This window comes from Crinia signifera, chromosome 4, assembly GCF_055691185.1.
Source record: "Crinia signifera chromosome 4, ASM5569118v1, whole genome shotgun sequence".
Classification (NCBI taxonomy): domain Eukaryota; kingdom Metazoa; phylum Chordata; class Amphibia; order Anura; family Myobatrachidae; genus Crinia; species Crinia signifera.
Genome location: NC_139220.1, coordinates 286,131,316 through 286,157,897, shown reverse-complemented (window position 1 = coordinate 286,157,897; position 26,582 = coordinate 286,131,316). Strand labels below are relative to the sequence as shown.

At 45.8% G+C, this 26,582-nt stretch overlaps 2 protein-coding genes and 1 pseudogene across 2 annotated transcripts in view; 2 read left to right on the top strand and 1 right to left on the bottom strand.

The window, feature by feature from the left end:
- The first annotated feature begins 4,524 nt into the window (after window positions 1–4,524).
- The window catches only part of LOC146075549 (DNA polymerase beta-like), a 71,229-nt gene continuing 49,171 nt past the window's right edge, over window positions 4,525–26,582 (top strand). The window contains exons 1-10 of the mRNA XM_083184889.1: window positions 4,525–4,913; window positions 6,227–6,284; window positions 6,427–6,493; window positions 8,708–8,782; window positions 9,898–9,956; window positions 11,642–11,691; window positions 14,431–14,482; window positions 17,228–17,282; window positions 18,325–18,397; window positions 20,366–20,436. Coding sequence (XP_083041015.1) covers window positions 4,853–4,913; window positions 6,227–6,284; window positions 6,427–6,493; window positions 8,708–8,782; window positions 9,898–9,956; window positions 11,642–11,691; window positions 14,431–14,482; window positions 17,228–17,282; window positions 18,325–18,397; window positions 20,366–20,436 — 621 coding nt within the window. The 5' untranslated portion in view covers window positions 4,525–4,852. The remainder of the gene's footprint in view (window positions 4,914–6,226; window positions 6,285–6,426; window positions 6,494–8,707; window positions 8,783–9,897; window positions 9,957–11,641; window positions 11,692–14,430; window positions 14,483–17,227; window positions 17,283–18,324; window positions 18,398–20,365; window positions 20,437–26,582) is intronic.
- On the top strand, window positions 21,822–23,549 carry LOC146072641 (histone H1C pseudogene; annotated as a pseudogene).
- LOC146072640 (histone H2B 1.1) lies at window positions 26,113–26,567 on the bottom strand. The gene has a single exon (XM_083179846.1). It carries the CDS (start codon window positions 26,552–26,554, stop codon window positions 26,174–26,176), a length of 381 nt encoding a protein of 126 aa, XP_083035972.1. The 5' UTR covers window positions 26,555–26,567; the 3' UTR covers window positions 26,113–26,173.

Genomic DNA, 26,582 nt, shown 5'->3' with positions numbered 1-26,582 from the left:
GACGTCGGGATAATGACTGTTGGGATCAGTGGCGTAACTATAAATTATGCTCCCCCAAGCCAAAATATTTTTAGGCGCCCCCCCATAATGCCCCATACACATTACCTCTCTGTGGCTACCCATGTCCCTTGAAAAAGACTGGCCGGGCCGGAAGCTTCCTGTGGGGCCGGGCCGGAAGCTTCCCGCCCCACAGCCCCCCTATATTACATTATACACAGCCCTCCCCATATTACATTATACACCGTCCCCCCATATTACATTATACACAGCCCTCCCCATATTACATTATACACCGTCCCCCCATATCACATTATACACAGCCCCCCATATTACATTATACACAGCCCACCCCATATTACATTATACACAGGCCACCCCATATTACATTATACACAGGCCACCCCATATTACATTATACACAGGCCACCCTATATTACATTATACACAGGCCACCCTATATTACATTATACACAGGCCACCCCGTATTACATTATACACAGGCCACCCCGTATTACATTATACACAGGCCACCCCGTATTACATTATACACAGCCCACCCCGTATTACATTATACACAGCCCACCCCGTATTACATTATACACAGCCCACCCCGTATTACATTATACACAGCCCACCCCGTATTACCCGCTATATTACATTATACACAGCCCTCCCCATATTACATTATACACAGCCCCCCATATTGCATTATACACAGCCCACCCCATATTGCATTATACACAGCCCACCCCATATTACATTATACACAGCCCACCCCATATTACATTATACACAGCCCACCCCATATTACATTATACACAGCCCACCCCATATTACATTATACACAGCCCACCCCATATTACATTATACACAGCCCACCTCATATTACATTATACACAGCCCCCCCCATATTACATTATACACAGCCCCCCCCATATTGCATTATACACAGCCCACCCCATATTACATTATACACAGCCCACCCCATATTACATTATACACAGCCCACCCCATATTAAATTATACACAGCCCACCCCATATTACATTATACACATTCCCCCCATATTGCATTATACACAGCCCCCACCATATTACATTATACACAGCCCCCACCATATTACATTATACACAGGCCACCCTATATTACATTATACACAGCCCCCCATATTGCATTATACACAGCCCACCCTATATTACATTATACACAGCCCACCCTATATTACATTATACACAGCCCCCCCTCCCATATTACATTATACACAGCCCCCCCTCCCATATTACATTATACACAGCCCCCCCTCCCATATTACATTATACACAGCCCATTCCACATGATAAACAGCCCCCACACACACTAAAGTACAGATTCCCATCATATTACAGACCCCACTCCCCCAGTTCACACACAGCACCACAGTAATAAGAGTACCACATTACAGTAGATAAAACACGGCCCCCTTACTCCCCCACTATACAACACTCACCTGGCTGCCCAATCCTTGGAGGTGCAGGGAGCTAGCAGTGTGGTGAGTGTTTGGGACCAGCATCAGGGCGGCAGCAGCAGCAGGTTACAGGAGCACTGTGCAGGGAGCCCAGCAGTATGGTAGGTGGGGCCAGCATCAGGGCAGCCGGAGAGCAGGGCTGAGCCGGAGAGCAGGGCTGAGCAGGGAGCAGGGAGAGCAGGGCTGAGGCCTGCTGCACGGAGCCCATCAGTGTGATGGGCGGGGCTAGCATCAGGAAGCCCTGACTGAGTGACGGCTCTCCTGCTCCTCAAGCTGCAGTGCACGGACTTCCTCTCACAGCGCGGTGGCCGGCTGTGTATAATTATCATGAGCAGGCCCCCTCCGGACTGAGGACTGCTCGGCTTCTCTGTCTGGCCTCTCCGTGCGGGGAGCAGGCGCCCACGCAGCCCCCGCTCCCCCAAGCAGTGGCGGGGGCTGCCTTACACAAGCTACGCCACTGGTTGGGATCCCGACTGTTGGGATCCCGACTGTCGGGAGCCCGACTGTCGGACCCTTATAACACACCCCTCAGGATTGTAGATGGATGTGGATCATGTGCATATACCGTAAGTAGTGGCACTCAGAGACTTGTACAGTTCAAATGTTTTTTATCCAATCGTGCAAGAATCCCAACTTTTCCGGGTCTATAAAACCCCTTTGTCAAGGTGCAAAAACACATTTTATAACACACACACACACACACAATACTGTGCACTATATACCACGAAACATTGGAATTCTTGCACCTTATCTTTGGATAAAAAATATTTGAACTTTACTATATAAACCCTGGCAATGCACATGTAACCCCTGGCAATGAGTATGTAATCCCAGGCAGCAACCACGCAACTCTTTGCACTGTGCATGTAACTCCTATCAATGATCATGTAGATAGGTGGCACTTATGGGGGCATAATATGTAATAGGCATTACAGTTGTGGCATAATGTGTAATAGGCATTACAGGCCCTCATTCTGATTCAGGGTATAATATGCAGAAAAAATTGGATAGTGTGTGGTGCGCTATCAACAGCTGCCGGCACTTGGGTTGTCAGACCCAAATAATTATACAAGGAAAAAAAAGGGATTGTGCCGGCGCTGGCTGTTTTAAGAATAATGCAATGCACGGTTCTCAGTAAATGTAACAATTTATTAATAACAATATTGTAACAATATAAACAATATATATAAAAATATCTATAAAAAGGTGAATCACTTTGATGAAAAAATTGCAGCTAGTTATCACCGGGATAATCAGATATTTGAGCTAGATTAGCTTAGAGTTCAATTTGTGAATAAGAGAATTGAGCTGTATATTACCATCCCATTTGGCCCGATTTGGATGGCCTGGTGCTGTGACACGATGTCCAAATAAGGTGTCCTATAATTTCAAGGACTCAAGGTTCCCACTAGTATCCTCTTGTGTACATCTGGATCGTTTTTTAGGGATCATGCAGTTTTCCCACAAATGGAGCAGTCCAGGAAAAAACAAGGGTCTTTAGGGGAGAGATGGACGGGTCACTTGGCAGAAGGGTGGTGATGAAAGAACAGCAGTATTCACAGGTGCTCAACGCGTTTCCCCGGGTATCACCGGCTTCATCAGGAGCAAGTATGTTTGTGATGGATTCAGAGCATGGTTTTATACCTGATAGCTAATCAACTATGAGATTCACCTGCGTGCATAATCACATACTAAAAGCATTTCTATTATGAGAACCGTGTCTTTCAACAATAAACATAGCAATCATATTTATAATGGAGGCAGTCATATAACCACAACACTATTTTACATGTCAGAAAATGTTTTTTATATTCAGAAAAGGAAAACAGGGAGGGCCTTTTGTTGGGTCATGTGACCCGCAGTAATTAATTCGTTTTTCGGATAGAAGGATTAGTCAAAGTATTTACTTACATATTTTGGGAAGATGCTTCCCTGGTTGTGCCATAGTAGTCCCCGCGGCGCATCGCCACCACGAGCCGATTGCCGGTATCAGCAGAGTTGGCGGCGACCCACACACGGGGCTCCAGGCACAACAAAAGCGTTGCCGAGCAACAGACGCGGTCACGTGATGCATTACGTGACTCGCGTCGCGCTCGGCAACAGGATATGCGTCCTTAGCCGCACTCGTCTGCCGGGGAAGACAACGTCATTACATCACACAACGTGTGATGTTCCACGGCAGGGAGGCGGGGTCCGGACGCAATATTGCGTTGTCATAGCAACGCCCAAGTGTCTGATCTCAAAGATCTGACCAGGGAGCATATTGGACTTAGATAAGGATCCTATTGTGCGGATCTACGTTTAAACAGTATAACGGATGATGATATTGTTATGGGACATCTTTTGTTTATGATAATCATTTCGAATAAAACAGGTAAACAGCAGAAGTTAATAATAAAGTACATAGGAATAGAAGGTTGTTGATAACATATAAAGCATATATAACATAGTATACAGGAGTCATATAATCACTGGATAATCAATCGAAAAGAGGCGGGTCCATATAAAGTATCAAAAATGAAGAAATTTCTTTATAAATAATAATTCATAATAAATAAAGGGTATAATATGCGCATGTGCCGCTCCCCTTTGCAAACGGCTTCGGGTACTTGCATAGTCGCCGAGCCGTTCGCAAGGATCGCCTTAGAGGAGATGCCGGTGTCGGGGTGCACCTGCTTCAGCACCTTGTACACGTAAATGGCGTAACTCTCCTTCCTTGTCTTCCTGCGCTTCTTGCCATCTTTTTTCTGAGTTTTAGTCACGGCCTTCTTGGAGCCTTTCTTGGGGGCCGGCGCAGACTTGGCTGGATCAGGCATTTTGGAGCAAATCGTTTTAGTCAAGGCAATTTACGCATCTTCCTTATTTATAGTCTGCCCATGCTAATGAGGCATCAGCTGTGCGGGTTTTTCTATTGGTTGGCGTGTTACGTGTCTTCTTCTCTGTAGTGCGCATGACGAGTTTATAAAGAAACTCCGCCTTCTATTGATCAATTTGAGCATGTGCACAATTGTAAGTTTAACTTGGCTTTTCCCTACTTGTTGTTACTACTAGATTAGATCTCCTTATAAGCAGCAGCCACCTAATGACCGGCCACACATTAGCGCCCGGTGTATACGGTCTGTCACTGTGTGTTCTCTCCTCTCGAACAGGGCACTCAACAGGGGTCGCTGTTTCAGATCTGTGTGTTGCCTGGTGGTGACGGAAATAGATGACGCTTTTGTCACGTCACCGCGTACATACGCATATTCCGCTATGCGCCGGCACGTTGCGGCCTGTATGGGGAGTTGGAGCCGCGGTCTCGAGTGAGAATCAGTTCCTGGAGAGAAGTGTGAAGTGATCTGGGCGAAACATGAGCAAGAGGAAAGCGCCGCAGGAGAGCCCGAATGAGGGGATAACGGACTTCCTCGTAGGTGAGATAAACGGAAAGGCCCTGGTGTGGTGGGTGTGCTATACACTGTGCCAGGCATTGTGCAGCCACATATGCAGGCCGGCCCATACCACTTGGAAACATGATATTTTGTCTAATTATCTGTCTCGCTACCATCAATGTATATTGTCATTCATAATCTGCTTTACATGATCAATACATATGTATATGTAGATGATTATGATGCATTTAATTTACATTTTCATGTATATCATCGTTGGACATGACACTGACTACACTACATATTCATTATCAGGGGAAATTTGTATAGGTTTGGTACTTATGTATTATCTGGGCTCCTTATGTTAAATGCACCCCATTTTTTCATACCCCCACTATCCAAATACGCATGGAGTTGATTTTATATAGTGTGGCGAGCGCAGCGAGCCACCGTGCCCAAAGCGTGGCGAGCGGACACGGTCCCATAAGAAAAATGGGAGCCCAGATATTACATAAGTACCAGGTTTAGCTGCATCATATTTTTCAGTAAATATAATATTGGGGGGGGGGGGGTAAACTTTTTACACACACACACCTGGTTCAGTCCGGCACTCCGAATTACTATGTTCAGTAGACGTGGGTGCCTCCAGGCACAATTTGTAGTATACAGTGTAGATTCAATAAACTGCGGCACTCCACGTTTTAGCAAAAAAAGTTATATTTAGTGACCAACGTTTCGGGGCATCATACCCCCCCCTTTTTTTTTTTATTATACCTTGAAAAAGGGGACTATGTTGCCCCGAAACGTTGGTCACTAAATATCTTTTTTGGCTAAAACGTGGTGTGCCACAGTTTATTGAATCTAATTATATATATATATATATATATATATATATATATATATATATATATATATATAGGTGTAGGCCTGGCACTCCTCCAGCAGTACAAGTAACCCAGGTGCCTTCAGGAACAGAAGTACAGGATAGTGAAGAGACAACAGCGGCACTCTGGGGATTTTTTGAAAAAATATATTTTCAGCAAAAAAGCTTCCAACGTTTCGGGGTATATGACACCCCTTTGTCAAGGTTATACGTGCACGTATAACCTTGACAAAGGGGTGTCATATACCCCGAAACGTTGGAAGCTTTTTTGCTGAAAATATATTTTTTCAAAAAATCCCCAGAGTGCCGCTGTTGTCTCTTCACTATCCTATATATATATATATATATCTCATCATTTAAAAACTAAACCTATAACTTGCAATCAATTCCCAAATACTTTTTGCATGGATATGGCTGTAATGTAAGGTTGTTTTTAAATTTTGAGTTATGATGTTTGTGATTTTATTTTCAGAGCTCGCCAACTATGAGCGGAACGTGAATAGAGCCATCCATAAGTACAATGCCTACAGGTCAGAACAAGTCCCTCATTGTAGCTCATTTTATGCCAAGAAGCAGCAATTCTTTGTTACACAATAGCAAAATGTCCAGAGGATTTGATCAGAGCTGCGCTAATTTCAGTGCGACTTCTTTCTTTCTTCTCTCCTGAAACAGGAAAGCAGCCTCTGTGATCTCAAAGTACCCCACAAAAATCAAGAGTGGAACAGAAGCCAAGAAACTGGTGAGCACTCCTGACTTATGTTCCCCCATCTGCATTGTATTGGGGCGGTCACATCGGAGGATTGGGGATATACCCTTCCTGGTTGCTTGGATTGAAAATTGGGCATTTTTAACATGCTTAATGTCCCTTATTGCCGTTCATTGCTGGGCACCAGTGCAGTGGTGCCGGCATATTTGGGGATCACACCTGCAGATGATGATGGGGGGGGACTCTTTACATTTAACATGCATCCTGGAAACATATTTAGTTTTCTAAATAGATTATCTGATAGGATATGGCTTTCTAGTTTTATTCTTGGGAATACATCTTTTTGCAAATCTATTAGCCCGCGATATGTGGGGTGCAGTGCCATTCACTACTGTACAGTTAAATCTGCAATAAGTTTAAAGGTAACAGCAACCAGTTTTTGCCTTTTAAACTGATTGGATTTGTAAAATTAGTGACTAGCTCATGTCAGCGGCTCCTTCAAATCACAGGCACAAGCACATCACATTTGGCCCTACGTCTTGGATTACATCCTGTTGTCAACAAAGGAATGTTTTAAAACAAAAGGTTTATTCAAACATGGAAGAGGTTAGGTGATAAAAAGCAGAAATAAACTCTTCTCCAGTCTAGAACAATAAGTCCCGGATCCCTGTGTCTATAAGATTTAAAATCCACGTGAAAGCTAGCTATCCCACATAGATTTGTCCTTATTTGAGTCTAGCCACTAACACTAGACTAGTTTTGTATTAATTTAATATATAAATGTGGGTGGGAAGCGACTGTTTCATCCCTAATACTCAATAATAGTGCAGTGGTTCCCAAACTGTGGGCCTTATTCTGGTTCACTCGCAAATTCCTTCTTAAATGGACAAAACCACATGCACTGCAGGTGGGGCAGATGTAAAATGTGCAGAGAGAATTACATTTGTGTGGGGTTTTACATCTGCCCCACCTGCAGTGCACATGGTTTTGTCCATTTAAGAAGGAATTTGCCTCTGGTGCCTTGGTACCCTTCCAGGGGGTGCCTCAGGTTGGTGGTCCCAGACCAACTCAAACTATGATCAATGTAACAGACAAAACGGTACTTGTTTCCTAGCAGGACGCCCAGATTTCTTACGTACGCAAACGTAGTGAAATCGCATCGCTTGGTACGTTTTTACCATGCGATGTGTGTGATGCGATATTTGATTGTACAAGCACCCATGCCATAAGATGTGATGAGTACTTGCAATGAGATGTAATGGGTGCTTACAATGAGATGTGATGCTATGTGATGTGTGCATAGTATGTGATGCGATGGGTGCTTACAATTGTAAGCATCCGCACCTACACCATTGTTTAGCGTCAACCCCAGTATCCACGCCACCCCAAAGCCTGGCGAACGGTGGCGGAACGCGTTCTCCGACCTTTTAATACCCCCACGATCCACGTCGGCATGGAGTTGTTTTTAGATAGTGTGGCGAGCCACCGAGCCTGAAGCGTGGCGAGCGCAGCAAGCACCGCAAGGGGACACGGAATACATGTAAAGTTATCTGCGTCCCCTCGCGGGCCTCGCTACTCTTCGGGCTCGCCGCACTATCTAAAGTCAACTCTACGCCGACGTGGATAGTGGGGGTATGAAAAGGTCGGAGGACGCGTTCCACCGGCCCTTGCGGGGCTCTCTGCACTCTCCAAACTTCGTTGGTGGAGTGGATACTGGGGTTGACGCTAAACAATGGCGTAGGGGCAGTTGCTTACAATTGTAAGCACCCATCACATACTATGCACACATCACATAGCATCACATCTCATTGTAAGCACTCATCACATCTCATGGCATGTAGAATCAAATATCGCATCGCATTTGGTGCCATGCGATCCTATGCAATATTTCATTGTATAAGCACTCCTGTGCAGTTAACATGGACATCGTATCGCACAGCACTATAGATGCGATGCGATTTTCCTACGCAGAATAGCACACTAAGCTATTTGCTTAGTGGGCGCCCTGCTAGGAAATAAGTACCGACAAAACCAGTGCTTGTGACTGACGGTCATAAAATATGTGGACAAACTGAAGCAAATCCAGTCCCTCACCACATTTTAAACCACAAAAGCCCCATTTGGTGGTAGGATAGTTTTGACCCAGGAGATGTTGGGTAGTTTGTCCATGATGTGGAAATATAGTGCGCAGGGTGAGTACGATACATCGGTCCTTAGTTCTAACAAGCTTTATCTTTCATTCTTCAGGATGGCGTGGGAGCCAAAATAGCAGAGAAGATTGATGAGTTTTTGGCCACTGGAAAATTACGCAAAATTGAAAAGGTAACAAATATGCACCTCTGTATTACCAATCCATATCACGGTGTTTAGGCCATGTGTTCCTCTGATGCCCCTGGTCCGGCATGCTGGCAATTCTGCTGACTACTTAAGAGTCCATGGGGGAAATTTACTAACAAAAAATCCTATAAAATAGACGTATTCGTATCCAAAAATATGCCTATTTTATACGTATTCCGACAACGGCGTATTCATTCATATTCCTAAATACAAATACGGGTGTGCCATGAATACGAATTGACGTATTTTCGGGATAGTAAATCCTGAAAATACGTCAATTCGTATTCATGGCACACCCATATTTTTATTTAGGAATACGAATGTATGCGCCATCGTCAGAATACAAATCACCATTCAAAAGAACATTGAAAGTTGCAGATGACTGCGAGTAGCTAGCTGCCTCCCAGACAAAAAGACAATCCACCCCTGTTACCCCGAATGAATTGCTAAAATATCGCTATTTGCGATCACGTCGCACATCCATACACAATTCACAAACCATTGAATGCCTTTTACTCTCCATTACATCCATTCACAGCCTTGCGTGAGTGCCTGAAATTAATCGATGGTCGCCGAGCATCGAATGATTTTTAAAGCGCTCAGTAGTCCAAGTCACTGTCTGGTGCCCTGCTCTGTGAACAGAGTGGGCAGCCGACATCCAGTGATTTTGAATAAAGCGAGATGCTGGCAGGAGAGAAATCTATTCAGTTACTGTGACATCACATATATTCTATGTTTTCCCAGAAGTCATCTGTCCAGTCCTTTCTTGCCAAATACAAGGTTATATTTTATTAATCGCCAAATAGCAGTTATGACATGACTGATTGCCGACATAAGGGTGCACATTTGTGTCAATTTATTTGTATGGCTTGAAGGAAATACAGGAAATCTTTGATTGCCATTTTAGTCCTCACATAAAACAGATATACAGTCGCCATGTGAATGTTACTATTTTCAAAATAACTTTGATGTGATGCAGACACACACATTACTGATGGTCATCTGTTTGGGATAAGTAAATGACTGCAAAGGCTGCACAGACACAGGATGAGCACAGTCAGAATTTTATTGTGCAGTCACCACATTTCCCCTGTTTACAGATTCGACAAGACGACACAAGCTCTTCTATCAATTTCCTAACGCGGGTCAGTGGAATCGGGTGAGTTACATTCTGCCCTACATTGTCGTAAGAGAGCAGATACGTGGTCTACATAATAACAACTGTGTCTGTTTTCGGATGCCTACATAAGGAGTTCTTCATAATCCAGGGTATACTGTAGATTAAACATACTGTACACTTCAGCTTTTTTTAGGCATAATGTCTGAGGGAGGTATTAGAGCTTGGTGTTGTAGTAAATTGGCTCAAAATAACACTGAGCTTCACCTGTGGCCATCTGTATGGTAGGAGCAGGGTATGCCATTAACCACCTAATCACTGGGGAGGGCATTGTAATTTTTAAGGGCAGCATTTAATACTTGATGTATCACTACAGCAGCTGTAGCAATAATTTTGGCCTTCAAAATAAAGATCTAAAATCCGATATCTGTATCCATATAGGGCAGTGTGTCTTGAGCTGTTCTCAAGTGTGCCCCCAGATCTAGAGATGCACAAACTAGTTTACAGCCAACATCAGTTCAACTCTTATTTAGGTACTTATATGTTAGTTGGGCGCCCACTATAGTTAGTACGCTCATACCCCCACTATCCATGTCTGCATGGAGTTGAATTTATATAGTGTAGCGAGCCACCGAGCCCGAAGCTTGGCGAGCGGATGTGGAAAACTAAGCAAATAGCTTAGTGGGCGCCCAACTAACATATAAGTACCGTTATTTACTGGTCTCTTCAATGCATTTTTTTTTTCCTGTGGGGACCAATGTGTTTTGTCTTGTGGGGATCTTATGGTGTACTCTGGCAATTTTAAAATCCTATTTAGTGTGCCGCAAGGTAAAAGGTTGAAAATCACTGATATCTGTCCTATGTACATTTCTGAATTAGGCCCATAGAACCTTCTAAGGGGAATCTATCCATAACCACATTTAGGGGGTCATTGTAATTAATTTGGATGGGGCTGATTTCGGCACCAATCCGATGTTTGGGGGCCTGCACATGCGCAGGGTCTTTTGTACGTATGTGCAGCTCAGCAACTTGCATAGTCGCCGAGCCTCCGCAAGATTCAGGATGGAAACCGGGTCATTTATTTATTTATTAACAGTTTCTTATATAGCGCACACATATTCCGCAGCGCTTTACAGAGAATATTTGAACATTCACATCAGTCCCTGCCCCAGTGGAGCTTACAATATATATTCCCTACCACATGTACATACACACAGACATTCTAGGGTTAAATTTGTTGGGAACCAAATAACCTACCAGTATATTTTTGGAATGTGGGAGGAAACCGGAGTACCCGGAGGAAACCCACATGCAAATAAAAGTCTGTTCCCACTGCCTTTTATTTGTGAAGCCAAGGGGAATCGGAAGCAGGGGGAAGTTGGTGGGGTGGCAGGGGTGGCAGGACTGGCACTATCGCAGATTCCTGAATCAACCACAATCAGGCCCTTAATGTCATCAGGCCCTTAATGTGGGTATTGGGTAGTGGTATTTAATGGTGTGGTTAGCATTACTGCCCCACAGCACTGAGGTCATAGGTTCAATAGCCACCATGTCCCTAGTTGTGTGGAGTTTGTATATTCTCCCCATGCTGGTGTGGGTTTCCTCCGGGTGCTCTGGCTTCCTCTCACAGTCTAAACATTTACAAGTAGGTTAAAAATTGTTTCTGAAGTGCATGTAATGTGCAGCCCGCAGTGGTCTCTGAATTTACTTTATTCCTTGTTTAATAGGCCAGCAGCTGCTCGGAAACTAGTAGAAGAGGGAATCAAGACCTTGGATGGTAAGTCTCATCACATGCCATGCATGTTAGGCAAAAGAGATATATGAGAACTGTAACTGAGCCCAGGCATTAACCTTGATGCTGCTTGCATCCGCCAAAACACCAAGGGTGGGGGAAGAAATAGGATGTGGAATCTTACTCCTTTCACACCACACAAAAATTACCCAGGTCCAGGAGGTGGCATCAGCTCCAAGTGCTTCTTTCGCGCCACATGATGCTCCGCCCCGTCCCCTTTCTGACGTCAGCGACCCGGCTTATTGCCGCTGTGGGGGCTCACCTTGAATATGCCGGGTGCGACCCGGCATTTGCAATGTGAGAGTTGGGCTTTTGGCCTGGCTAGTGCATGACCTTGGCAATGTTTCTTTCTCATTGTAAACATAGTTATAGTTTTCTTCTATTCCCAAACATCACAATTTCAATTCACAAAAATGTTTCATGTTCAGTAAGTCCTGGGAGGAATCTCATTCGGAGTTTGCCTATCAGGAGGAAGGCAGTCTTCAAGAGAATGCTGGTGATAGACACTTGTTAAGACCTGGGCCCTTATTCTAGTTGAATCAGACTGATGCGTATTTTTGGACGGCCACCGAGTGTTCTTAGCCCCGCCTACTGTACGGATCGCGCACACAGTCCAAATGCGGTAAGATAGCGAGAGGATGTTTCATGCGAACACCTCCCCTATGCTCCGATGGTCGCCGACCATCGAATATTGGACCGAGTGGTCAGGCAGCACCGAGTGCTCCAGACCACACGGACATTTTTCCAAATGAAAGCAGGGATATGAGCGGGCAGCTGAAATCCGGCTATGTCAGTTGTCCGCCCCCCAAACGTGCGTCACGGCCGCATTACCATGCGTACGCTCAGCGTTTTCAAGGGAACACCCTTGAAACGCGGGGCGTACGCATATGGTAATAATGAGCCCAAACAGCCCTTCACGCCCCTCTCCACCCCCTGATCGGATGGTTCTGTATGATAATTTTCTGTACGAAACTCACGACGTGTTCATACGTGTGAGGCGTTCGCAAATATGCGCAGATACGCCTCCGCACATGCGCAAACACCAACAATCGGCCATCCGTCCGCATTCGGAGCCATCCGACTCAACCAGAATAAGGCCTATGGTGCTTTGGGAACAGAAATGCTAATTGCAAAGAGAGCATATTCTTAGACTTCAAAAACAGAGTCAGTTGAGCCACATATTCTGTATGATAACGTAGCCCTTTGATATCTGGGCTGCATAATGTGTAACCACTCCAGTTCCAGTTATGGAATATTTGGTGTAGTTTCACGGCGCCACCGCGCGCACAGTCTGTGTTTGAAACTTGGCAGCTTGTGTTCACTGTGCACGTGCCGCTCTAGCTGTTCTCAGCACAGCGCGTGCCTGCTTTACATATGTAATCTACGTTATCATCGTAGCGCTGGCACTAACAGGTCACTGTGGTACTTGTAGTTCCACAGTGAAATAGACAGTCCTGCACACCGCTGACAATGGGGGCATGTAAACTGGATACCCCGGCACACCGCTAACGTACGGGGCTTCTAAACTAGACACCCCGGCACAAGCGTCTAAGGCTAAAGCGTCTAAATCCAGACTCCCTAGAAACCGCTAAAAAGGGGGCATCTACATAGGGGTGCACTGTGCAAAACACTCTTAAACCTGTTCACAATGGCACTAGTTGACGTAACAGCTGTTGACTTTGTTAATTCCACTATCCACGCCACCCCGAAGCGTGGCGAGCGCAGCGGTATGCGTCTGACCTTTTCATACCCCCACTATCCACGTCGGCGTGGAGTTGATTTTATAAAGTGTGGCGAGTGCAGCGAGCCACCGAGCCCGAAGCGTGGCGAGCGCACGCGTATACCTTTGAAGTAATCCGCAGGGCTCGCCACGCTGCGGGCACTTTATAAAATCAACTCCACGCCGACATGGATAATGGGGGTATGAAAAGGTCGGTCGGACACGTACCACGTCCACGCTTCTGGGTGGCGTGGATAGTGGAATTAACAAGGTCGGCAGCTGTTACGTCGATCCAACTAAATTCAGACGCTTTAGCGTCTAAATTTAGATGCTCCTTCTTAGCGGTTTCCATGGAGTCTGGATTTAGCGTCTAAATTTTAGCGTGTGCCGGGGTGTCTAGTTTAGAAGCCCCGTACGTTAGCGGTGTGCCGGGGTATCCAGTTTACATGCCCCCGTTGTCAGCGGTGTGCAGGACTGTCTATTTCACTGTGGAACTACAAGTACCACAGTGACCTGTCAGTGCCAGCGCTACGCTGATAACGTAGATTACATATGTAAAGCAGGCACGCGCTGCGCTGAGAACAGCTAGAGCGGCACGCGCACAGTTAAACACAGAGGGTGAGATTTAATAGGATGAGAGATTTGGTGAGAAATCTCCAGTTTTTTTTAAAGCGGCAATCATTTACACTGCTAAACCAGTTTGATTTTGAAGTGTAAATGATTGCCACTTTAAAAAAACTGGAGATTTCTCACCAAATCTCTCACTTTATGAATCTCTCATCCTATTAAATCTCAGTCTGGCAAGCTGCCGAGTCTGGCAAGCTGCCAAGTTTCAAACACAGACTGTGCGCACGGTGGCGCCGTGAAACTACACAAGTACCGAATAATTCTTTTTTTTTTTTTCAGTTTCAAAATGTATATTGGTTGATGCATATGTATAAAAGTAGATATTGATATGTACATATAATATCACATAAATGATATTCTCCTTTTTTTCTTTCTAGATCTAAGGAATAATGAGCACAAATTAAATCATCATCAAAAGATTGGGTTAAAGTGAGTATAATATGTAATTGGTATTACAGCATGTGGTATAATATGTAATGGGTGTGTGACATGTGTAATAGGCATTAAAGTGTATATTGTTGGCGCTGTCTCTATTTTTAGGGGGGTATTCAATGTCAGGGTCACGGCAGTCGAGCTTGCTCGACCGTCGTGACCCAGTCCCGTTCTCGGTCAGCTCGACCGAGAACACGCAGGCGGGATTCAATGTCCCGTCTGCCGGGGAGCTAAAAGGGGGCGTGGCCGTGAGTTGCGGCCAGGAAGAGGCGAGCTGCAGCCGGCAGCTCGTCACTTCTCGGCAGAAGGAGCCCGACAGCTAGTGATGTCGAACTCGTTCTGCCGAGATACCCTGCTCAATGCTGTCGGGGAAGACCGCATTGAATAGGGCCCGGCGGGCATCTCCCCGATGGGAGGTGCTCGCCGGAGATTGAATATCCCCCTTAGTTTGTCTGGCTCCTACACTTTCCCCCTGCTTAATAGATTTTTTGGTACTTGTTTCCTAGAACGGCCACAATCGTGAGTGATCGTGGCTCTTAATTAAGGGACACGATCCTCACGATGTGGCCGATTTTTTTACAATTTTTTCACTTTGAATGACAGAAATCGGGTCAATCGGTCGGTCGCGACCAATTAAAATCGGCCGCGATGCGACCGACCGATTGACCCGATTTTTCCATAGACTTCAATGTTAAAAAATCTTTTAACATTGAAATCGGGAGGATCGCGTCGGTCTTGTGCCATTATAATGGCACAAGATGAGATGGACTTGATTAAGTCCATCTCACATAGGGTAAAATGATAAAAAAGGTGAAATGGCCCAATATGACCCATTTCACATTTTTTATGTGCCCGCCATGACCCCACGATAGACGTGAACCCGAAGCGTGGCGAGCGCAGCGAGCCCGCGAGGGGCGGCGGTGCGCGTCCTCCGACCTTTTCATTCCCCTACTATCCACTAGGGCGTGGAGTGAGAATAGAATAGTGTGGCGAGCGCAGCGAGCCACCGAGCCCGAAGCGTGGCGAGCGCACGCGTATACCTGTGAAGTTAGACGCGTCCCCTCGCGGGGCTCGCTGCGCTCGCCACGCTTCGGGCTCGCTGCGCTCGCCACACTATTCTATTCTCGCTCCACGCCCTAGTGGATAGTAGGGGAATGAAAAGGTCGGAGGACGCGCACCGCCGCCCCTCGCGGGCTCGCTGCGCTCGCCACGCTTCGGGTTGACGTCTATCGTGGGGTCTAGCCCACTTAGTAACATTTGGGGGGGGCAATTGAAACAAATCTGGTGAAAAAAAAAAAAAATCGGGTGAAAAATCGGTCGGTCGGATCGGTCGCATCGTATGCGACCAAATCGCATGCGATGCGATCGATCCGATTTTTTATCTTACGACCACAACAATCTAAATCGTTGTGGCCGTGCTAGGAAACAAGTACCGATTTTTTTTTTTTTTAAATTGTCGAGCCCTGCTGTTCTACAATAAATGTTTGTACTTTTTGGAGAATAGGCTGATTTTCCCCACACTAACAAAAGTAAAAATTACCACTAGACTACAGAGATAAACCTTATCCTTATTGAATTGCACATTCTACAGTAGCACACATAGACATGATGGGGGAAATTTACTAAGATGGGAGTTCTGGTTCACATGTTATGTTGCTATGGGCAACCAATCGGAATCTACTTATTTATTTATTTAGCACCTTCTAGAACAGTGGTTCTCAACTCTGTCCTCAAGGACCCCCAACAGTGCGCGTTTTCCAGGTCTCCTCACATAATCACGGGTGAAATAATTAGCTCCACCTGTGGATCTTTTCAAATGTGCCTGAAAAATGGGTGCACCTGCCGGGTGACCTGGAAAACGTGCACTGTTGGGGGTCCTTGAGGACTGAGTTGTGTGGCATAAAACGAATATAAAATAACAGGCTAGTAATGTGGCTATGATCACTTTACCTGTGTCATGTATAGAGAAGACCGGAGAATGTATTTAATAACGAAGAGCTTATATGGTACTTTGGGAACAGCTCACACTGATACACAATAATATTTACAGTACGGGGAGAGTAGCTAGCTCTCCAGTACACAGTATAGAGTGATGCACAGTGCGGGGAGAGTCACTGGCGCTGTAGTGCACAGTGCGGGGAGAGTCACTGGCGCTGTAGTGCACAGTGCGGGGAGAGTCACTGGCGCTGTAGTGCACAGTGCGGGGAGAGTCACTGGCGCTGTAGTGCACAGTGCGGGGAGAGTCACTGGCGCTGTAGTGCACAGTGCGGGGAGAGTCACTGGCGCTGTAGTGCACAGTGCGGGGAGAGTCACTGGCGCTGTAGTGCACAGTGCGGGGAGAGTCACTGGCGCTGTAGTGCACAGTGCGGGGAGAGAAGGATATGCTAAATTATTCAGTATGAAACAGAACTTGACAGCAGTTAAGAGCCTTGTGGCCCATCTAGTCTGCCCCTTTCTTAACCAGATTGTTACCCTTGAATCCTATTTGATCCTTATTTATGTGTAAGGATGTCAGTATGTCTATCCCAAGCATGTTTAAATTGCTCTACTGTCTTAGCTGCTACCACCTCTGATGGAAGGTTATTCCACTTATACACTAGCCTTTTGTGAAGTAATTTTTCCTCCGATTTCCCTGAACTTCCCCCCAGTGTCCGTGCAAGTCCTAATACTTCTCCATTTAAAGCATGGAGAGAGGTGCTGATGAGGTATTCGATTTAAAGTGTATTTACTTATTCAATCTAGATATTTTGAAGATTTTGAGATGCGGATCCCACGGGAGGAGATGTATACCATGCAGGTAAATCTGTGCTATGAATTTGTCCAGAACCCCCGGTCCATTTAGTTGTGTGTATGCGTGTGTTATTCATTGCACCTAAAACATTCCCTGAATGTTCTCTCTAAGGGAGAAATGTATCTAGCCTTTTTCAAAGATAAAGTGGAGAAGTTGCCATTAACAACCAATAGGCTTCTAAATGTCATTTATAGACGGCGTTAGATAACTGATTGCTTGAAGCTGTTTGCTATGGAAACTACTTCACTTTATCTCTCTCAAAAGATCTTTGCATTTCCCCTTGTTCAGTTTTCACTTGGTCTGCATGCTGTCAAAATAGTCAGCTGTAATTCACAAGTCAGGGAGTGGAGGATAGAGGCAGGATGGTGGGAATCGTTTTCTCTTCCACTCTTATGCTGCCCATACACTTGTGAGATATAGCGTACAATCATTCCATTTCTTCCACATCTGTTTGATCAATCAAATGATTGTATGCACATTTTGTGTACCATGCGACGCAATGCTCGGGCACACCAGTCGAATCTTGATTGTATGCACAATTGTATGCCAAAAAAATAATTTTCGATGCAATTTATCAAAAGTCAGCTTCACGGGAAATTGAACCCAATATTGCGTCGAACGCAACCGCACAAGTGTATGGGTAGCATTATTCAAACTGCCTATTGACCGTTCCATCGGGACCCTAGTATGTTATCAAAAGCAGTCAGTGGTGGCTCCAGGGGTAGGGCTGTCGTACAGTTCAAAATTCAAATAGGGGAGAGACACCCACTGCTGGGGAGTCCGTTTGAAGGTTTGTGGCAGTGGGTGTGGCTAATCTATTTTAATTTTGAACTGTGCTGCAGCCCCACCCCTGGAACCGCCATTGGAAGCTGTGTATTTTACAAAACACTTATCCGTGCTCTGATCTCATTCCTACCTGCTCATGGTGCCAGGTATAATCTCTTATATATCCATTGCTCTCCCATTCACAAAAGCATCTATACAAGTTCTTAGTAAATCCTAACGTAGGAACTATCTTACTTGTTTTGTTTATTGCTTTTACCCCCAGGACATTGTACTTGAAAAGGTGAAGTGTCTGGATCCAGATTACATCGCCACAGTATGTGGGAGCTTCAGAAGAGGTATTCTCCTCTGTATTTTGTACCTAGAGTGGGGTTATGGAGGAAAGTGTAAGATTGGATAGAATGCTTGCTCTACTGCAAGCCGTAGTTGATTATAAAGGGCTGGTCATGGTGCAGAAGTCTTTGAGTCCAATTGAAAAGCCTTTTTATCCACCGCAGTAATATAATTGTCTTTGTCCAATTGAGAACTTTATTGCATTGTTCTATGGTGAATAAAACCTTTTTTTTTTTTTTTTTTATTGCACTTTGTCACAGAGCCCAAGACACTTCCTGGAGCATTCTCTGGGTATTTGGGCCATGTGTTTTAGTAAGGGTTATCCTACCTAGTTAGGACAGGAGAAGGTGGACCATAGAATATTACTTCTTGGTATCCATTCATATCTTGAGAAATCAGTTTAAATATATATTTGATATTCTATTTATACAAGTGTTTTTCTTTCGTCCATGGGGGACTCTGAGGAAAATGGATACAGGGGTGCTTAGAAACTTATATATAACCTCTATATTTCCATAGGGTACTGGCTCATCCGTATTTCTGAAGTGCAGCACTCCCTCTTTCCTCCATCCTTCATAATAAGAGCCATTCATCCCCTGTGACTATTGACTAGGGCCTGCAGACCTACTTCTCTGTAGCACCTAATAATCTCCATACTTTACAGAATCCATCACTACACCTAGACATGATGTTACTACATAACCCCCCCCCCCAAAAAAAAAAATGCTGGGATCTAACAAAAATCGTTTTTCCTATAATGAAGGTGCTTCCATGTGTGAGAGATTGCAAGTTCCACTGTAAGAGACTGAATTGCCCAGTTCCCCATAGCCTAGAGCGAGCAGGCATGTCAAACTGTGGCCCTCCAGCTGTGGTGAAACTACACATCCCAGCATCCCTTGACCATAGTTTTAGCATTCCCTAATAGCAAAACTGTGGCAAGGCATGATGGGACTTGTAGTTTCACAACAGCTGGTGGGCCATAGTTTGGACATGCCTGGCCTAGAGCCTATGGGAATGGGGCTGGAGTCAAAAGGTTGAAGAAAAAATTGTTGACATTGCTAATGTTGACATCACAATATCAACAGTCATGTCTACAGGCAATATGTTGGCCTGAAGATGTCAGAATTTTTAGAATACCAATGTTGAGGTTATGCTGAAGTCAAGGCTGCAGGGAAATGTTAGGGTGCAGTCTGCGGCGTTAGGCACTAGAGGGATGGTTAGGTAAAGCCAGGGCTGGGCAACACCGGCCCTCCAGATGTTAATGAACTACACATCCCAGGATGCTTTGCATTAGTTTTGCTATGTGGCCATACTGAAACTGATGCAAGGCATGCTGGGATGTGTAGTTCATCAACATCTGGAGGGCCGGTGTTGCCCAGCCCTTTGTAAAGCGGATAACATCAAAATTCCAGATGATCAGATCTCTGACGCAGAAGGGTCGATGACATGTTCACTGGAACCCAGAAAATGCTGCTGAAGCTACTGCAGCCTCCAGAATAGGACAAGTCACTGCTGGGCCACAAGGACAAAATGTTGACATTCTAACATGTAAACATTTCATCACTGTCTGAGTGATAAATATCAACATTATGACTGTCAACATTTCATACCCAACCAGTGGGAGAGGGTCTGATCATAAGGCTGCGTCTACACATTGCCTTTTTTAACAGGTCCGTTTAAAAGGGACCTGTTTGGCAGGAAGGAGACTACACGTTGCCTTTTAGCAGGATGCAGTTGAAAAGGAGCTGTTTAGCAGGATGCTTACTCAAGGCTTACATACAAAAAGCCTGCTGCATCCTGCTTAACAGGATGTGTGTAGACACAAGAAGTTTCATCCCTCTAAACAGAATCCTGTTCAACTGCATCCAGTCAAAAGGCAATGTGTAGACGCAGCCTATATAAGGCCATAATACGAGCATGTGTTTTATAAAGCCTTACTGCTTTGTCCTCCTTATTCATAATCTTTCTTGCAGGTGCTGAGTCCAGTGGGGATATGGATATTCTTCTAACGCACCCAGACTTCACCTCCGAGTCTACAAAACAGGTCAGGATTAGTAAGATGTCAGCTCTTGTATTCAGGCTAGCAGTCTGGTTTGCATAGACATTCACTTACAATACCTGCGGCTGCTAATTTCCATCATATGCTAAATATTAGTTCATAACACCTCTTATATCTAGCATTTATCATTTATTCTAATGCTGGGTACACACTCGGCAACTCCCGGCTCCGCCAATATTAACTATAACGGCGGCGCTGCTGCTGCTGGAGTCACGGTATAGTGCCGGTCACTCGCCCCCTGCTCTCTACATGCAGCCATTGACTAGATAGCCAAGATTGAGCTGCATGTACAGACAACAGGGGGGTCGTTATCGATGGCTTGGATCTCTCGTGGGGAATTGTACACCATGACATGCTGCGACCCATAGGCTTAAGTATTGTGTTATGATGATAGATCTAAGAGGACACATCTGTTTCACCGCATTCAATGCACTGTATATAGAAGGCCTGTAGCCATGTGCTTTCATAGATCACTAGAACCTTAGTGTAGATAGTGTTGTCGGGCCTGAAATCCACAAGTGGGGCTTAGCAGCAGCGTGCTGATTCGAATAGCCCCAGGAAAGTGGGGATGAGGAGAGACTGAGAATTTCAGGGAGAGAAAGGGGGATAGACAAAGTGGCCATGGGAAAGCTACAGATTGAGAGAGGGTGCCAGGGAGAGACAGGGAGGGTGGAAGAGGAGGAGAGATGTTGTGGGAGATGAGGTCAAGAGGGGGTAGTAGAGGAGAGAGGGGTAGGATAGTAGGAGGGTGAAGGGGAGGGTTTGAAAGGGTTGCGACTACCATCATTTTAACCCTCCTAACCGTCCCCTTGTTACTCTGACCCTGATCCTGTCTACATTTATTCCTAGCACTTCTTCTGTTCCGGACCCATACCTGTCTGTCCCTTTCTTGCCCCTGACTTCCCCTATTATTCCCCCTATTTCTATGCTCTGACTTTTTATTCATAACACTAGTATTCCCATTGCCTTCCTGCTACTTTACCATTCTCTCCTACGGTTCCTTACATCTTTCTAATGGTCCTTCCACCATGGTGGTCTCCACCTTACACTTTTTACTCCTTTTGCTAGAGGTTTGATGCACAGCAGTCTCAAATGGGACAGGGTCACCATAGCCCTCTTGCTGGTACATCTATGTGCTTACATACAGTATTCAGAAATGCCTGGCCGCATGGATCATAGAAAGGACGAACAATATTGGCACCAGCATTCTCCACAATAAGGAGTATGCCGGGGATGATTACCATGTAGCATAGCTCCCAACATGACCCTCTTCAGGAGGGACACAATGCTCTCCTGAACTTCCCTCTTAATGATTGCATTCCCATGTGTTTGAAACACCTTGCTTATTAATTCACCTGTTTAAAGCAGGTGATGGCAATCATACATTAAGAGGAAAGTCCAGCAACAGAGCACGGTGTCCCTCCTGGAAAGGGTCATGTTGGGAGGTATGTTGTAGGTGTCTCTGCCAAATAGTCCTCCTTGACAAGAATGCCAATCCCTTGGTAAGGCAACCTGCCTGTGCTATTCTCCCGGTTATGCAGGAGCCCGCAAATCACTTTCATGTGTTTTATCATACACCCTCTTCTGCCCAGAATATGCCCTAGATTACCGACATTATCTCTGGTGCCAGTAGGAGAGAAAGGTGCCCCGATGGGACCTTGTAGCCTGGCAGAAAAGAAGAGATGTGTTACATGGCTGGCAGATCTAATCCGGTGCGGGTGAGCTACCAGTGGCTATTCCTGCCTCCCTTCGCCGCACCTAAGCCTGCAATGGTCATACAGGGCAAGGGGAGATTTGGGAGTACGGCTGTGGCGCAGAGATCCGGGTCACTGGTCCTCTGCTGCCCTGTAAAATAGTCTTTTTCTGCGCTAGGGAAACACAAGGTGAGGGCAGATCCTTCCTAACTCTCAGATAGGGAAGCATTTACACCGCTGCTCATTCCGCCAATGGGAGCACAGAACGCACCCCTCTCAGCAGCCAATCACATCACAGCCGGCGTGGTATATAAGAAACATTGGTAATGTGTTTAGCGTAATAGTCAGTACTTTGTTAGTGTATTACGGTAAGATGGCAGAAACTGCACCCGTCGCCGCTGCCCCTGCCCCGCCATCAGAGGGCGCAGCCAAGAAGAAAAGGCAGCCAAAGAAAGCTGCGGGAGGAGCCAAGAAAACCGCCAAGTCTTCAGGACCCAGCGTCTCCGAGCTGATCGTGAAAACCGTGACGGCCTCCAAAGAGCGTAGCGGGGTTTCTCTTGCCGCACTGAAGAAAGCTCTGGCTGCCGGAGGTTACGATGTAGAGAGGAACAACACCCGCATCAAGCTGGGTGTGAAAGGTCTAGTGACCAAAGGAACTCTCACCCAGGTGAAAGGCACCGGCGCTTCCGGCTCCTTCAAGCTCAATAAGAAGCAGGCGGAGAGCAAGAAGGTCGCCCAGAAATCGCTGAAGCCCAAGAAACCTGCGGCAAAGAAAGTGGCCAAATCCCCGAAGAAGCCCAAGAAAGCTCCGAGCGCAGCCAAGAGCCCAAAGAAGGTGAAGAAACCCACAAAAGCGGCTGTTGCCAAAAGCCCAAAGAAGCCTAAAGCCGTCAAGCCGAAGAAGGCGGCTAAGAGTCCGGCCAAGAAGGCGGCGAAGCCCAAAGCGGTCAAGAGTCCGGCCAAGAAGGCAGCGAAGCCCAAAGTGGCAAAAAGCCCGGCCAAGAAGGCGGCGAAGCCCAAGAAAGCTGCGGCAAAGAAGTGATGGACGAGACGCCGCTGCCGCCCCACTGCCTTGCTATCTCCCCCAAAGGCTCTTTTCAGAGCCACCCACATTCTCTCTCAGCAGAGCTGTAAGCGCGCGGTGTAGTGTGTTGATGTGTATGTTCCCTTTCGGAAGTAATCAGCAGCTATGGCAGAACTGTCTAACTTGCCACTCACACTAGTCGGTCACTGCACAAGTCTTGGGATATATCTAGGGAGCGGGATTAATGCGCAGTTTTGTGTCAACTGTGCAGTAGCAAAACAGATCGGAAATGTGCTGGTTCCTACCTGCAGCCGCCCACACGTATTGTTTTCTGTGTACACGGACCCGGGGATTGGGATCAGCACGCTATTCCTACCCATGTGCAGCCTGCGAGGTGGCTTAAAAAGTTTCATTTGCTACCGAAATACTTCCCTTAGGAAGGAGTGCAGGCTTTTTTTTTTTTTTTTTTTTTATTATTAAGTATCTAATTTGTGTGGAGATCATTTGCTTTGGCTGCACGCTGATGCATAGAGGGGAGTATGCCCCTTTCAACGAATGTGGAACCGCTGGGATTCAAAAATCCCGGCGATGTAATAAAATTTTGCCCTATTCCTGGGGGGCACTAAACATCCCAGCCGGCTCTGCCACACGTCTCTTGTAAACGCCAGCTAAATCTGTGACAGAGCTGGTGGGGGACAGATGTGTGATTCACCAGTATAGAGCTACGTAAGCTCACAGCAGGAGTCCTTGTTCCATAACTCTGCGGTAAAATGGTACAGATTAGTGAATGGTTTAGAAGATGATGGACCAAGTCAATATCCGCTAGCATTGTGTCTAGTTATATAAGGGGACGAATAGATAATACGGTTACCGGCCAAATAGTCACATTACAGTAAACACAGAAACATTGTAACAGCGCTCTCGTAGAAGATATGGGCGGCCCTGAAAAGGGCCTTTGTGTGGGTGAGCGGTTGTGCTAGATGCGCCTCAGTGTTTAGCCTCCGAATCCGTACAGAGTGCGGCCCTGGCGCTTGAGCGCATAGACCACATCCATAGCGGTCACGGTCTTTCTCTTGGCGTGCTCGGTGTAGGTGACGGCGTCACGGATCACATTCTCCAGAAATACCTTCAGCACACCGCGGGTCTCCTCATAGATGAGGCCAGAAATGCGCTTCACGCCTCCTCTACGGGCTAGACGACGGATAGCAGGCTTGGTGATGCCCTGGATGTTATCCCGAAGAACCTTCCTGTGCCGTTTAGCACCTCCCTTCCCGAGTCCCTTACCACCTTTGCCTCTACCAGACATCTTGCAAAATCTGAGCAACCCGCAACAAGAATGAGCTGCACCTCTTTCAGCAGCCCTTTATTTAGAGGAAGAGCGGACCTGATGGGAGACACACATACACACGCCTTTTAATGGGAGGACATTTATTCAAAAGAGACCAACGAGAGCCAAGCATGTATCGGCGGGGAATAAGAAACCACTGCCATTCAAATTCAAGCATGAAAACACAGTCCCCTCTTGACCCGTCCCTGTTTTTCTTAGCCAATATATAACAGCTTAAAGTATACCTGGCTCCTGGGTTCAGTTATTCTAAAGTCCCCCTCTAAGAATTGCGCCGGCATCGCTTTATCCTTTTTATACATATCAATCTTGAGCTTAAATAATTCGGCTCCGTGTTTTCTATGAACACATCTACTGAGAACAATGCAGTCCTGAGCGCTACTGCTATTACACACACGTGTAGCAAAAAAAAAGAGAAAAAGCTTGAGATATTTAGGGTGCACTCTTGGGATTGTTATGTACGGACCGTTCAATTAGTTTGAGAGAAGGTGGTGTTATTAAAAATGAACCTTTATGTATGCTCTTGTTAAAAGGAGGGGAGATATATATGATTTCTCCTCTCCATAAAAAAAGAAAGTAAAGAATTGCGTTGAAGTAAGAAATGGTGCTTTAAAAAACAAAATGATCGTTAAGTCCTGATTTGTTAGTGCCTTTAATTGTACGTTTATATTAACGTGTCATGTACACCTTGTTGTTTTTCAAATTTATGTTCCCTTAATGAGGATATACTTTATTTTTGTTTAGTTTCCTCTTAATTGGGTGATTCGCTCTGTTTTGTTATCTAGAGAGAGATAGGCATGATTCCCTGTTAATATGTATCTCATTTAACACTTCTCTGTACTTTGTATCATTCTCAGTTCTATTCATGTACTCTTGGTCTTAGATCTTTCTTCCTGGGCTCACTGCCAGTTCTCAACTGTAACTGTTTTGTGACACTTAGTTTTTAGCCTTATTGTGGTGCATAGGCTTTTTGGGAGATATATATAGTCCTTATATATTTTTTTCTTTTTATTTCTCAGACGCTCTTAACCAATGCCCGCGCTATTATACACAGCCTAATATTGATTCAGATCAGTGCTACTTAAATAACCATTGCAGCCCTCGACCGACGCGATGCCCACGATTTCCCCATAGGCTTCAATGTTAAAATATTTTAACATTGAAGCCTATGCGCGCCCGACGCGATGCCCCCGATTTCTCCATGGCTTCAATGTTAAAATATTTAACATTGAAGCCTATGGAGAAATCGGGTACATCGCGCCGGTCGCGTCGTGTGCGTTTTGGTATGCACCCGACGCGACCGACACGATTTTTTTCCGACACGACCACCACGATTTTAGAAATCGTGGTGGCCGTGCTAGGAAACAAGTACCGATTTATTTGACGTGTGTGTGTAGTAGCAGCTCACAAATTAAAGGTTCGCTTCCCCAGGCAGTAATTATCACCCCGCTGTTCATTTTCTAACCTCTACGATATTGGGACGACGGTCTTGTTTTAGACCGTTTGTTTTTAGGTGTTGCTACAGAGTATTAAAGGCAAATCAGTCTGGGACACGGATCAAACAAGAAGAAGAAGCTATCAGTTCCAGCCCGATTAAAGAGGAGTTGGGTGGCTCTTAAAAGAGCCTTTGGGTCTGTGTGGGGGGCGGAGAAGGGGAGATTACTTGGCGCTGGTGTACTTGGTGACGGCCTTTGTGCCCTCGGACACGGCGTGCTTGGCCAGCTCTCCGGGAAGCAGTAGGCGTACTGCGGTCTGGATCTCCCTGGAGGTGATGGTGGAGCGCTTGTTGTAGTGAGCCAGGCGGGAAGCTTCCCCAGCAATGCGCTCAAAGATATCGTTGACGAAGGAATTCATGATGCCCATCGCCTTAGAGGAGATGCCGGTGTCGGGGTGCACCTGCTTCAGCACCTTGTACACGTAAATGGCGTAACTCTCCTTCCTTGTCTTCCTGCGCTTCTTGCCATCTTTTTTCTGAGTTTTAGTCACGGCCTTCTTGGAGCCTTTCTTGGGGGCCGGCGCAGACTTGGCGGGATCAGGCATTCTGGAGGATCAACGTTTCTACTACACA